This window comes from Maylandia zebra, linkage group LG2 (assembly GCF_041146795.1).
Source record: "Maylandia zebra isolate NMK-2024a linkage group LG2, Mzebra_GT3a, whole genome shotgun sequence".
In the NCBI taxonomy this organism is placed as follows: Eukaryota; Metazoa; Chordata; class Actinopteri; order Cichliformes; family Cichlidae; genus Maylandia; species Maylandia zebra.
In genome coordinates this window covers 32,154,676-32,168,838 of record NC_135168.1, presented here as the reverse complement: position 1 = coordinate 32,168,838, position 14,163 = coordinate 32,154,676, and the positions used below count along the sequence as shown (strand labels likewise).

Sequence of the window (14,163 nt, the reverse complement as noted above, 5' to 3'; positions counted from 1 at the left end):
TGCTCAGGTCGCAAATGAAGGCCGATCTCTTTATTAATCCGCGAACACCTAAACATGAACCCGCTTACTGCTCAGCAGCCGGCACTGATTGTCTTAATTGCGTCATTAGATTGATTGAGTGCTATTCTTTAATTGAGGGACTCCATGCGCTCATCAGGGCAGCACCAGACGCCGCTGGCGCCGCTTCGTGAAAGCAGAGCAGAGCAGAGCAGGGCAGGGCAGGGCTCTCCGGCCTTCTGAAACTTTTAGTTCAGGGATAAAAAGCGAACAAAGATGACCTCCGATGTTGTATCCTGAAATATGGTTTTGGAAAATGGAGCGTCGTAAGTTTAAACTTCCTCCTGCTTCTCCAAACTTTAGTGAAACACATGGGCCGTGCTGATACCGTGGAGAGAAACCTCTAGAACTGGTGTGGCTCGATCGAAGATTAAGGCTTGATTGTAACCTTTGGGTAATGTGGAGTACCAAAGCTGGCCTGCACTCATGCAAAACTCGGGGTACGTCGGATCATTTGTGAGGCGTTTTCACGGTTTTATTTCTGAAAAATGAGACTTCACATTGGTGCAAAGGGAAACTTCTCCATGTTTTCTCCACGCTGCAGAACAGCTTCGGCAGCCCGTTGTAACTCAGTTATAGGATTTCCTCGGTGCATCAGCTGGTTAAATCTGATGCAGTGTTTAATTGCACAGGTTAATCGGATTTTTAAATGAGCAGACGGAATAATTTCCTTTAATGTGAAGGAGTGTGTGCACGTGTAACATATCAGAATCTCTTGGACTGTAACTTTTGCGTGTCAGTGCAGGGCTAATGGCAACGTGACCATCCTTTTTGCAATGTCGTGCCTGTAAACCGCCGTTTATCGTGTTTAACTTCTTTTTAACTCTAATATAGAGCACGTTGGTGTTAATGAGTTTCCTATACCACTTAAAGGCAACACATGTATCCAGTCTTAATATTGGAATCCGTTTAAGTAATTATTCATGTTCTGTTTGATTTCCTTGCAGATCGTGCAGACTGGCGGTGTGTGGAAGTGATCCAGTTTATCACTTCCCTCCATTTTTGCCTCATGGTCCTCCAGCTAAGGTGCATCTAGTGTAGTTGGTGAAGTATTCAAAGTCTACTGCCCTAGTTGCCCCTTCTGTCTGGAGGGCTTGTTTTTCAGTTCACTTCAATTGTGTAGCGCCCAATCAACAAGATGGCGTACGGCGCTTTATATTGCCCCCCCAACGAACACTTGGCGACAGTGGTAAGAAAAAACTCAATGGACAAATATCTAGATTGATAAATGGATGCTTTAAAGTTGCCCAGGGAGTTGTCCCCCCCCACGGCCCACCCATCAATTTGTATTTTTAAAATCGAAAAATATAACACATGCCACTGGAACATAGAAGCAATGGTTGCTGGCCATTTAAAAAAATTAAAAAAAATCATCTTGTATAAGTGTGACAGTAAAAGCAGTCTGTCTGTCACATGTGCTTCTTTACAGGTCTTTCCTCTGACATCTTCCCTCATGACTTTTCATTCCTTGAGATGAACACACTGTTGTCCCGGCAGTTCCAAAGTGCTCACAGTGCAGGTAGTAAACGTTCATCTACTGCAGTTTGTGCACTTGGGGTATTGCTGGTCACCTTTCCGCCTGTTCATAGCACTTAAACTCAGCTGGGCTTACAGTGAGTTTTGATGGTTTGTTCTCAGCTTCTGAAAGACTCTGCTGTGCAAATCCATGCAAAGCTCTCGGTTTCTCAGAAATGCGACACGCGTGTGTTTTGTCTGTCCTGAGCAACACTTGAAAGACTGAAAGCCTTTCACAGCAGGCACGAGATGAGCTGCTGCTGTTTCTACTTCTGCTGTGATTCTGGTGTTGTGACACTTGCTGTTTTTAAGATGGATGATTTAAATTTCAACACTTAACATTGTGAATAGATGAGAAATTAAACTCCCAAAACAACTTTTCTGACTTGATGAACTGTTCAGTCTGCGGAGTTTAATATCTTGTCCTTGTCTGTTGGGCAACGTTTTTGCTGTTGACATCCACACTGAACACTAGATGGCACCATCTCAACTTTAATGCTTGTAGATCTGAGTGAAAGTAAGACTCATTTTAAACTGACATGAAGAAATCTGTATAATGTAACAGTGAGTTTTGTGCTTCGTGCACAACCAGCTGTCTGTATGAACAATCTCCATGTGAATGAAAAATAAACTGCCGCTCATACATGTCTTTGGTGTTTTGTGTGCAGCTCCTGGTAAACACGGGTTTAAATGTATAGTGAAACGCACGAGTGATGTGCCCCAGTTAAATCCCGTACGGTTAATCTAAAGCGGCTCGTGCAGCGCATTAAGCCCCTCATATTTCCACTCGAGCGCCCACACAGGGCCACTGTGTCAGCGTATCACTGAGAGGAGCTCTCTGTAAGCGCAGCTAGCTTCACGCCGTGGCGCGCGCTTTTTAATGAGCGCGCACATGGAATCGGGGGGGGGCGTTCATCCATCTGTGCGGAGAGATGACGCTCGCTGCTGCAAATGAACAGGGAGTCATAAGTTCTCGGCATCCGTGTAGCTCCAAGAAGCCCGAGAGAGCAGCTTTGCAGAGTGCACGGACTCTGAGAGGAGAAGAGGAAAGCGGAAGGATGCTGATCCGAGCCGAGCCGGGAGCTGCAGCTTCACCTCATCAGCGCAAACGCTGGCTCCTTCTGTAACTTTTAGCGCGCTGAACTTTACCGCTGCTTCTTCTACTCTGTCCGCTTTGGTTGAGTGCTGCTGCCCGTCAGCCATGGCTTCCTCACCGGTCCACAGTGCGCTCTTTCTGTGCGCCTTCCTCCAGCTGTTCTCCCTTCCCGGCGGACACGTGCCAAACTGCCAGGAGGTGCGCACAGTATTTCAGTCTCTGCACCCGGGCTCCAAGTGGGTCCCCGAAACCCCAGTGTCAGGTAACTGTCATTAATAAAGCTCGTAGATACGGGACGTTAATGTTTTACGTACTCCTGATAATGTTGTGGGATAGAGCACGTTTCTAACAATCGGCACCAACGCATTAAGTCAAATATAGATTTGTAAATATATATTTTTTCCTAGCGGATAGTACCGCTATAGCGCTTCTGTGTTTTGTTTTAAATGCTGACCTTTTCAGTGAGAGCCAACCCACACACTCTCCATCCCTCTGGCTGAACGTTTACTAACCTGCTCTGAGCATTTTATTTTATTAAAAAAAAGAAAATCTGGCCGCATTAAGCGGAATATCCTGTTACAAATACGAAACTGAAACTTGTAAAATTTGTTCTTGTATTGATCTGAACATGGAGTAACCTTGCCTTGCACCTCACTTTGATTCTGTTAGTGCTGAAACATTGCAAGATTTGAGTTAGGATATTGACAGCCTCCTTAAAACACTAACTTTGGTGCTTGTTTAAATACATGACGACGGGGTAAAAGCTGAGGGAATGAAAGAGGATTAATAGTCAAAATGTACACAGCCACTCCTGTTACATTGTCAGCAAATATCAATTATGTGTGTGATCTGAGTTGCAAGCAAACTGGAAGTTATTTTGTAAATGATGCAATGATCCAAACTCATCTTTATTGTTTTTGTTCCATGGAGCTCAACTGTCACTGACTTCTATCTTCTCTAATGAAGAAGGAATAGATCTGGAGAAGTGAGTTGGCAAAAAACAGAAAAGGTTAATGGTGAAATGATTCGGGTCTTTGTGGACAGAAGTCCATATTTTTGTCCTCTTTTGCAGAATGCAGCATGTTGGTGCACTGGAGCCTGTTGCGTGCATTCTGATTCACTATGGAAATGGTAAAAGCCTCTCATGTGTCTGCATCACAGCCAGCCGCAAATGTTAATTAGGTGTTTTAGTGTCATGTCAGCACAGGGAAGTGCTCCAGGTTATCTGTTTTCTCTCCGTTCGCAGCATGCAATACTCCCACCTGATTCAAAGAGGGGTGTTTTTTTTTTCTTTCTTTTTTTTCTTTTTGAATAACACTAAATGTTCTGTAAACATGAAAGAGTGTGGCGAATCGCAAAATACTTCAAATCAAACAGCAGGAGAGAGAGAGCGCGATGCACTTTGAAGCATATTTTGTCATGCTCCTTCTGCCATATATTAAGCTCCCATCGTGTAAGGTGCATGCAGCCCTAACCGCTGAGCCCTACATTTCTCCAAGCATCCATGTTTAATCACACACCTTGCACCTAGGCCATCAGGCGTTTTATCTGCCAGCCAAAGGGGAAGCTAAATATTTCTCTTGGCAGGCAATGAGAAATATTTAGCCTTCCCAAATCTGAGGCTAGGCAGACCAGCTGTCTGTGCACCATCTCTAAGGAATCAGTCTGAGCTGGACACTAACAGTTCATAACCATTACTTTCACTGGAATCAATTCACCAATCAGCCATAGAACAATCCATCACGGCCAGCGAAGGCATGGTTTGGTTTACTCATCCTCGCTGCAGGTCTGTTGCAGATTAATTGCTTGGTTTATGGCTTATACAGTTCTGCAGAAAAGGTGTTCACAAGCGTGTTAAACCTAATGTTCTGCTTTGGCTCCCTGAAGTCTGCTGATTGACTAAATGTTATGTCGGATATAAAAAAAAAATGTTTGTATCCCCTGTATCTATGATAGAGGTTAACAGTACCCTCAGTGATGCTACACACAACTGATGCTCCTGGCAATTTGTTAAAAATACCTTGTGCATGGAGGAAACATCTAGAAGTTTTATTTGGCCTTGAGCATTTTGGCAAATGGAAAAATATACTGTACATTAGGTCCTAAATATTCAATAGTACTCTATAAATACCCCCTTCTCAGCAAAACAATAGCACTTTAAGTATTTTCTCCCGTTAATCAACTGTGCAAGCTGAATTTTCTGAATGCGTTCTGCATTATATTGTTTCAATGCAAAACAGCAAGAGATAAAAAAAAAAAAAAAAAAAAAAAAAAAAAAAAAAAAGAAATCAATCACTTTCAGCAAAGCAAATATCAGACAAACTCCAGGGTTAATATACCCAGTTAGAGTTCTTTCTCCAACATTTAGATTTAAACGTTAGAAAAATAAGAGTGTACTGTAACACAGCTCCCAATAAAGTATCTATAGTACATCCCTCAAGCTAGATTTACCAGCATGAAACTGTTATTTTGACAGCTACTGTAAACTACAACAACAACAACTGTAAAACATCACTGTACTGATGCAAAGACTGTAACACAGCATTACACTTGCAGCACTTTATTCTGTCTTCATTCTGTCTTCAACATTTAAGCACCGGCCCTGCAGATAAATGTTTGTGATTTATCGCTGTTAACCGCTTGGCCCATTGCTAATCAAACTCTAAATACCATTCTCAGTTTTCAGGAAAACACACCAGTCAAAGTCAGAGTGGAAAATAACTAATAGAACCATCACAAAGCTGCTGAATTAATGATTTCCTCATAAACACCCATGAGTCACTGCTGTAGACAGGTTGGAAACGACCATGCTTCAAGTCTTTGTCACTTACTTCTTCAGTTCTTTAACACTGACTGAGCACGTTGCCGTACATCATTTCATCAGTTTTTACAGCATTTGTATTAAAGAGTAGGCCTCTGTGAGTGCGCCCCAGGGTGGCTGTGGCTACAATGTAGCTTGCCATCACCAGTGTGTGAATGTGTGTGTGAATGGGTGGATGACTGGATGTGTAAAGCGCTTTGGGGTCCTTAGGGACTAGTAAAGCGCTATATAAATACAGGCCATTTACCATTTACTTATGACTAATGAAGAATTATGTAACTGTACCTGTATGGTGACAGGTGTCTCTCACGTTCACTTCATGTCTTTTGAAAAGAAACTGAAGTAATATAGGAAATTAAAAATCCCAGATGTCCTGAAATATCTGCAGTCCCGCTGTATCACAGATACTGGGACGGATGGGATTTGATTTTGGGCTCGCGGTAGTGACGCTGAATGGCCCCACAATGCTTTATGTGCAGTGACCAGTGCTGGTCCTTAACAGATTTTAAGCACTCTGTAAAGATTTCAGAATGAGCGGCTTATTGGGCATGCTCGAGCTTTTGGTGGAATTTCCATAACTCTCAAATCTTCCACTTTTGTCCTAATGAGCTGACTTTATTATTATTAGTATTATTTTTGGGGAGGACATGAAATCGGCAGTCACTTTTCACACATTTAGTACATTTTTGACCTATTTTTTATTCATTTTTGGTCATGTCTCATCTATAATATATACTCACCATTAATTCATGCTGAATAAGTTGGAGTCACAGCTACAGCTGCTTGTCATGCAGGCTGATATAACACGAGTTCTCCGATGAGGCGCACAGTAAATGAAAGATTGATGAAATTACTTGTTGAGGGTGGCTAGTTGTGATCCGACTGAGGGAAGTATAACTTTCTGCGTGCGTGCGTGTGTGTGTGTGTGTGTGTGTGTATGAGTGAAATGTGAAGTGGACTGTATCGATATTGAGTATAGTGTAGGGGAGGTGGCTGATTCAGAAACATTTCCGCAGGAAGGCAGAGCAGAATTTCTAATAATGCTGCATGTGGTGCCGGAGGGGGCAAAAAAAGCACCAAAAGACTAAAGTTTTTCTTTCCAAAAGTGTGATTCAAAAGAAGTGAGTGCAGAGGAAGATTACAGCAGGCATATAGAGGGGAAAAAATCAAAGCTTGGCACATCTGTAGGAGTAGTACCACTCGTGTCTTTGTTGCGGCTGTTGCTGTGGGTGGTTGGATTGGCTGAAGGTGAAATGGAGGCTGGGTGTCGGTTCACTCCATCGTGTCATCACATATGTGTGAGGCGAGGCGCACAGGCAGCGCTGAACACTCACCCCGGGACATGAGCGAGAAAGCGGCTCCACTAGTCACGGCGCTGGCTTGATGATGGGAAGACCTTTTGGATCTCCGACAGCGGCGGTGGGACCTGATTCATGAGAGCAGCATCAGATACTCACGAAATATAAGAGTAACACTTTCCTCCTCCTCCTTTTGCTGTGAGCTAAAACAATTATAGCTTTGTGTTGCTTTATAGTTCTCAGCAGGATGCCATGCAAAAAGGTCCCAAATGCCCCTGTTTTAGAAATGACAGCGAATGACTAATAGGTGGATGAGTCTGATTTGAAGCGAGAAGCCTTTCCAGCTGGTTAAACACCGATTCATACTTGGTTTTATTCAGTTCTTCCTTTTTGAACGGTCCCACTTTAAAGACAGGAGCCTTTTGTTTACTGCCTCATTGTTATGTGCAAAACAAAAAGGAAAAAGCAGAGAACAATGTTGGGCACTTTCACATTCCTGCTTCCAGCTTTCAAACCATTGCTTCATCAAATGGTTTAAAGTGGAGCAGCTCTAAAAATACTTAAAGCCACTTTAATCCCCAGTAGTTAATGATATTATCACTCCTTAGGTTGGTTGTAAATGGCTCTATCTTTAAAAAGTGACACTGGCTTATTTTGCCCCGGAGAGGTAGCCACGGAGTCCCACGCGCTTCCACTCGAAACTAGCTGTTGTATAATTTATGCTCATAATGAACGGCTTTTAGCATATTCTATATTTTAGTACAACTTGTTTTTTCCCCCATGGTCGCCATCATTAAGCTTGCATAGTGATAGCTTTCTAATTGGTGCCGAGAAACTTAGACACATAATGCACTGTATCTGTTCCCCTGACTCTGATTTCCCGGGCTTGTTAAAGATGTGAGGACTCCTCCAGTGTTTGTGTGTGTTAGTGTGAGGACAGGGCCATCGTTTCCAGCAGTGGCCTTTCAAAGGAAACTTTCTGTGAGGGGTAGAGCAGCGAGGATGGTTAGATGAGGCTGTGACAATCTGAAGGGCGATCAATGTGTTTAAAAAAGGCATTCAGAGACACTCATAAAAACAGCAGCTGTCCTGCACGTCGAATTACCCGGCCTCCTTTCACAGTATTGATTGAAAGCACGCAGTAATTTAAAGGCGCCACCTTGAACCGAGGTTGCATGCTGGGGAAATTTACATGTAAATTGCTACCTTGTCTTTCTTCATTTTGCGGGAGAGAATTGGCCATAAGGACGCCCAAAATTGACCAATTAACCAATAACAGGCTGATTTTAAAGTTGCTCACAGTGCCCAGGAGCTGTTAAGCTCAAGGTAGGTGAAGGAAAACGAGCTCGGAACAAAAGTGCGCGCAGATGAAAAGGAGTAAAAGAGGAAAAATAAGAAAGCAGAGGGGCGAGAAACAGGGATGGAGCCTAAAGCAAAGGGGAGCAGGAGGAAGCTCGTTCCCCAGTGATGTGTCAGTCAGAAAGAAAGCTTTATTTAGACGGTACGATTTTGTTATTTCTGAAACTCTACGGGGGAATCATCTCCCTCCCGAATCCTTCGCTTATTCCCTCAGTGCTGTGGAACTCGTGTAATGAAACACATTTATCATCTGCAAAACGACAAACGGTGCAGATGAATCTGCCTGTTTCGCCGGAGATAATTGCTAAATCCCCGTCTCTTCTCCGCTCAGGCCGCGCTCGCCTCACCTACGGCGCTATTGACAGCTTAATAATTTTGCCCCTGCAGTCTGAAATTAACTTGATCTTATCCGTCAGGAGTCTTTTGTCCGCATTGATTTAAGATATTAAGCCTGTCAGTATGCACACAAAAAGGTGCTGGGTGACAGCTTTATTGCCTCTTTTGCTCATTAGACTGTACACCCTAAACCCTGATGGGAGTCAGGGGTGGGCTGGGAGTTAGCAGAAGCTGTTCTCTGTTTAATTCTGCAGCGATTCTTAATTATCAAGACTGTCGCTCTGTTGCATCTCCCGGTAGTTTAATGTGCACCGTGTCTGTGTCTGCATTGTTGCAGCCCGAGCCCGCTACTAAAGATCTATTCTTTTGAAGATCTCACAGAGAAAGAGCCCCGATCCAATAGAGACACTCACTTTTGTTATTAAGATAAACCCTCTGCCTCCACAAAAGCCTTTCCTCCGTCTTTTGACACGCCAGCTATCAAGACTTTTCTGATTCGCAATCCTAGCAGCCCCCCCTTCCTCCAAATTAATCTCACTGCTTCCGCCTCCTTATATCCTCGCACCCAAAGCAGCGGCAGCCAAAGCTGGCAGGCTCCCCTGACATTTGTTTACCGTGGCATCAATCAGGCCCTTGTCACCGATGCCTCTCAGGGAGGCAGATCCTGGAGACAACTCCTCAACGAGGCTTTGGCACGTTACCACTGCAGCCTCCACTGAGCTCTCAGCAGCCATGTGGGACAGAGAGGCTGAGAGGGGGAAGCACCGAGGAAAGGGGTTTTCACTGGAGCTGCTCTTTGTATCTAAACACTGGATGGTTGTGTCCTACTTATGTCTGACTGTCCATCATTTTCAAGCAGAGATAAGGTGGAAATCTTTAAACTTTGTAAGTATTTGGACAATTATGCAGATTTGTAATTTTGCAATGTTGCCTCTCTACACGACAACAGGGGATTTTAAACCAGTCAGTTAGTTTCAGCTTTAATTAGGAATTAAAGCCTGTTTTTATACACAATCTCCCATTTTCAGAGGCTCAAAAGTTTTTAGAAAATTGGCGGAAACCGATATTACTCTCCTTTATGTGGACAAACGTTCTGATCTCTACAAATTTTCAACATGAAGGTTTTGGTTTCACATAGGAATCTTAAATTTTATTTAATTTTATGATCAAATTCTAACTTGAAATGGGGTTTCTGCGGCCGAACTAATCTCCTACTCACTCGAACTCCTCCACTGCCTCTTTTTGTCTTTATAATTGTTTATGTTGTTGTTTTTGTCTTGTTCTTACTGTTTTGATTACTATGTAATGTTCTTTAAGTATTTGCAAAAAAAAAGTAATCAGAAAATTGACTGACAGGGAGTTTCATGGCCTGATGAGGCCCTTTCCTTCATTATTTTATGACAAGATAAACAGATACACTTCCAGTGCTGAACTTGCATATGACCGCTGTCGAGAGGCCATCATTTGGTCGAAAGATCAAAAGAAACAAGAGAGATGGCAAAAACATGTCCAAGTCAAAAATCTGGTGCTTTAAAAGAAGGAATTCACCACCCAGCTCAGCAACATCAAACGTGAAGTGAAAAAGGTGAATGATCACAGAATTATTTCTATGATGAACAGCTTCACAACATCTAACCAACTGAAGAACCCTCTCAAGGAGGTGGGTTAACTATTCTCAAAGTTTGCAATCAAGAATGGAGCAAATTATTAGACGACTCAAAATGCAGAGGATTTACAACAAGGTGCAAACCACCGATTACATTCAAGAACATGAAAGCCAGATTAGATTTTATCAGAAAACATTTAAAAGAGTCTGCACAGTCCTGGAAAAACATCTTTGAACAGGTGAAACCAAGATTAAATTGTAGCACAATGAAGGGAAGAGAAAAGTATGGAGACTGACAGGCTCATGATCTGAAACACAACACATCATCTGACAAACACGGTGGAGGCAGTGTTATTGCATGAGTGTGTATGGGTGCCAGTGGAAGCAAGGTCACTAGTGTTTATTGATTATGATACTGCTGATATGACGTATCAGGATGAATCGTAGCGCATGCAGGGCCGTAGTCTCCAATCAGATTCAGCCAAATGCTGCAAAACTGATCAACCAGTGCTTCACAGTTCAAATGGATAACGACCCAAAGCATCCTGCAAATGCAACAGAGCAGCTTTTCAGTTATTAAATGCAAAAGATAGGCAGAAAGACTCACAGACAAACAGCAACTGAAAGACAGTAAAGGTCTGGCAGAGCATTTGGTGATGTTTATGGGTTCTACACTCCAGGCTGTCACTGACTGCACCGGATTTTCATCCAAGCACTAAAAACAGTCCTTATATTTGCTCCTTATGTTGGCTCCACAGTGTGGTGGTTAACACATTTTACTGGCAAGCAAAAGATTGCCGGTTGCAGGTGGAGACACAAATCTACTTTGTGGCTGAATCAGGAAGGCCACCCGGTGTGGAGACCACTTGTGACAGCTGAAAATAGCACGCATCAAAAAGAATCCTTAAATTTAAAACGATGCCACGTTGTCCAGTTACTTTTGAAGCTCTGAAAATGTGGAACTAAAAAAATTAAAAACACTGTAATTCATATAAAAATGTCTGTAATTTCCAAACAGTTATTTCAATATTTTTTAAGCCCTCCCCAAATTAACCCGATCTTCTGTATTTGTGTCACATCTTGACTGTTCAGGCTAAAATCCACTGTGGGTACACTGAACTTTAGCTCAGAAAATATGATGCAAAGCATTTATTTAAAGACACAGATATTGTGTTGTTTCCTCTTTATTAATGTGAACTCTTTTTATCTAAAAAAACAAAAACAAACAAACAGATTTCACACTCCTTTTAGCATGACCATGACTCGAAGTTTACTGAGTTTCACAGTGGCGGCAGGCTCTTGTTTATCTTTCCTGCTTTCCTCCTGTGTGGGATTAATTGAATTAATTTCTTCGAAGTGTTTGCTCTTTGATCAGGTCGTGTCTGGCTACATCGCCCCTCTGAAACATCCCTGACACCCCAGTTTTGCTTTCGCAGGCTTGAATGCGTCGCTCAAAAAGGAGCTCGGGGAATCCAATTATTTCTCATAGGTGTAAACAACCTTTAGTGTCCACAGCCAGGTGAACGAATGTTGTTTCACTGCCTTCAATCTTACTCGTGGCTGTTTTTTTTTAATGTGTATCCATAATGAAAGCATGCTGGAACCTAGGTTTATTTGTCTGCATGATGCACTGCTCCTGGCTCTCATCTTAAGTCTAAAAACACAAAAAAAACATACTTTTTTTGATCCTCGGAGTGAAAAGTGTAGCCTTGAGTGGAGGAAAAGTTTCTGTTGACCAAATTGATCTCTGAGGAGAACTACACAGCTTTAGTGTTTTGCACGAATGTGGATCAAAATGACTTATTTTTAAGCAGCAATTTATTTTTGACTTGAGCCCGGCTACATAACACAGCCTCTACATAATAATCATACGCTCATTAAGGCTGCGGACTCTGCTGGAGATATTTCTTAGTTTTTGCATTCGGAAAATGCTGCTGAATCTATTTGTGTGTGTTTGTGTGTCTTTTTTTTCTTGAAAATTAAACACCAGTGGCTTCGCAGCTACTTCCCTCTGTTCATCCAGACTACCATCCTGTCCCTGCTGATTTCCTGCCAGGTGCAGATCTGCAGGTTTGCCAAACCAAAGGCCCGACCTGCTGTTCCAAGAAGATGGAGGAGCGGTATCAGGTAGCGGCGCGCAGCAATATGGAGTCTGGTCTGCAGGTTGTCAGCGCACAACTCAAACGTCTCATCATCCAGAACGCCGCGATATTCCAAGGTAAGCAGTCTGCACAGTTCATCCAAGACCTGCCTCGAAGAAAGACGAGATAATTTCATCTGGCACGCACAACAAAAAAACAACCCAGTGTCACAAATGCACACATTTAAACACATAAATCAACAGTGTTCACTTTCTTGGCTACAATTTTTTTTTCACATCGGCAGCTCACTCCTCCAGGCAGTGAGTCACGTATAAATAAAGCTGTAGCAAAATGCATACAGACAGGAGGCTGCTGTTCAACTAAATGTTGGAATGGCAGCGACGCGTTGTTTAAGTGACTTTAGATGTAGTGTGGTTGTCTGTGCCAGACATGTTGCTCCAGAAAGTGACAGCCTCCTGAGATTTGGCGCACTGCAGTTGGCGATGACTGTTATTCACAGGGAAAGAGAGAGAAAATCCCCCACGACAGTCAGCAGCCTTCCTGGAAACCTGGATGAGAGCGGTCAGAGGAGGCGCGCTGCTAGGACTAACTCAAGTGAACAGTCGCATGCAAAATAACAACTCGGGGAAACGGTGACGCGAAAAAAAGACGTAGATTTTGTCGAAGGTGCAGGAAGCAGGTGAGTGACTGAACAGTGAAATGAAATACCTGGTGTAGCAGGTGCTACTCAGGTGTGCAAAGACTATTACAGTGTCCGAATCATTCTGTTAAAGAAAATGTACGATGCTTCTGTGTTTTCCTGTTGAAAATTAGATGAAAAGAAAAACACTCTTGGAAAGTAAATGCAAAGTTATAACCTGCAGTAGGTAAAGGTGTTTCCTCCTGCTTCTAGTGTATGCATGGTTCAGTAGTCCAAAATAGTCCAAACTATGACATTTGTCATGCTAAAGCCAATATGTACAGATAAGATCTTCACTCTGAGAATAAAGCTTAAAATACGACTGTTATCCAAGTATTCCTCTCAGCCGGACTGGACCAGTGAAATTATGAGTTAAACGGGTAAAATTACAGAAAAGGTTATGATAGTTCACTGTCCAGATTATCCTGTAATTATAAAGTTTTTACTGTGAACTCACTGACCTATTAACCGCCCTCAAAACCCCCCAAACCCAGACATTTTGATATACATGGCAGAAAAACTGAAATTTTTTTGTCATCGTTTAGCTATTATTTAATTACTCTGGTGAAGTATGAATTTTAATGCCTCTTTATGAATAGAATAAGCTGTAAAAGTTACAAAAATACAGGCAAAAATCTATGCACTCCTTCACATTTTCCGGAGCTGCCCAGCTGGCCAGATTGGACTCTTCACTTGGCTGATTCTGGCCCCTGGGCCATATGTTTGACACCACTGCTCTACATGGATGCTTTCAGGTGACCTGGGAGAGAAAAAACAGGCAGTGAAAAGACACTGCTTCTGGTTTGTAAGATCCTGGGCATCGGTTAAGAACTCCTGTCACCAGTCAAAAAGAAGGGAAATTAAAATCTCAATACGGCCACGTCTCAAGAATGACAAGTTTGACAAAGACCACTCTCCAGGGGAGAGGAAGAAAAAGCGGACAGCAAAAGAAGTGGCTGGATAACATCAAAGGAACTATTAGGGCTGATGCAACACAAGTCCAGGCTAAGAAATGAGACAGACATAGAGAGAGCTGGCCGGTCGTGTGACTGCTGTGGTGTCTCCACAGTACGTGGGATCATTGGACACATGCATCGTAAGAATCCTCCAGAAGCCTAGATTATCCACAGCACACTCATTGGCTAATGACTTGTGATTGACAGGTAATCACAATACGTCTTCTAGTAAGGCAATAAAGCAGAGGTGTCAAACTCCAGGCCTCGAGGGCCGGTGTCCTGCAGGTTTTAGATCTCACCCTGGGTCAACACACCTGAATCAAGTGATCAGTTCATTA

The 14,163-nt window shown here is 42.9% G+C and overlaps 1 protein-coding gene and 1 long non-coding RNA gene across 2 annotated transcripts in view; both read left to right on the top strand.

Moving 5' to 3' along the window:
• Positions 1 to 208: 208 nt before the first annotated feature.
• Positions 209 to 2,206, top strand: LOC143413749 (uncharacterized). Its single transcript, XR_013094365.1, has 3 exons — positions 209 to 497; positions 1,005 to 1,246; positions 1,487 to 2,206. It is a non-coding gene; the product is annotated as an uncharacterized LOC143413749 (long non-coding RNA).
• A 214-nt stretch (positions 2,207 to 2,420) lies between these two features.
• Positions 2,421 to 14,163, top strand: part of gpc3 (glypican 3) — a 140,106-nt gene continuing 128,363 nt past the window's right edge. The window contains exons 1-2 of the mRNA XM_004563205.5: positions 2,421 to 2,930; positions 12,145 to 12,306. Coding sequence (XP_004563262.3) covers positions 2,774 to 2,930; positions 12,145 to 12,306 — 319 coding nt within the window. The 5' untranslated portion in view covers positions 2,421 to 2,773. The remainder of the gene's footprint in view (positions 2,931 to 12,144; positions 12,307 to 14,163) is intronic.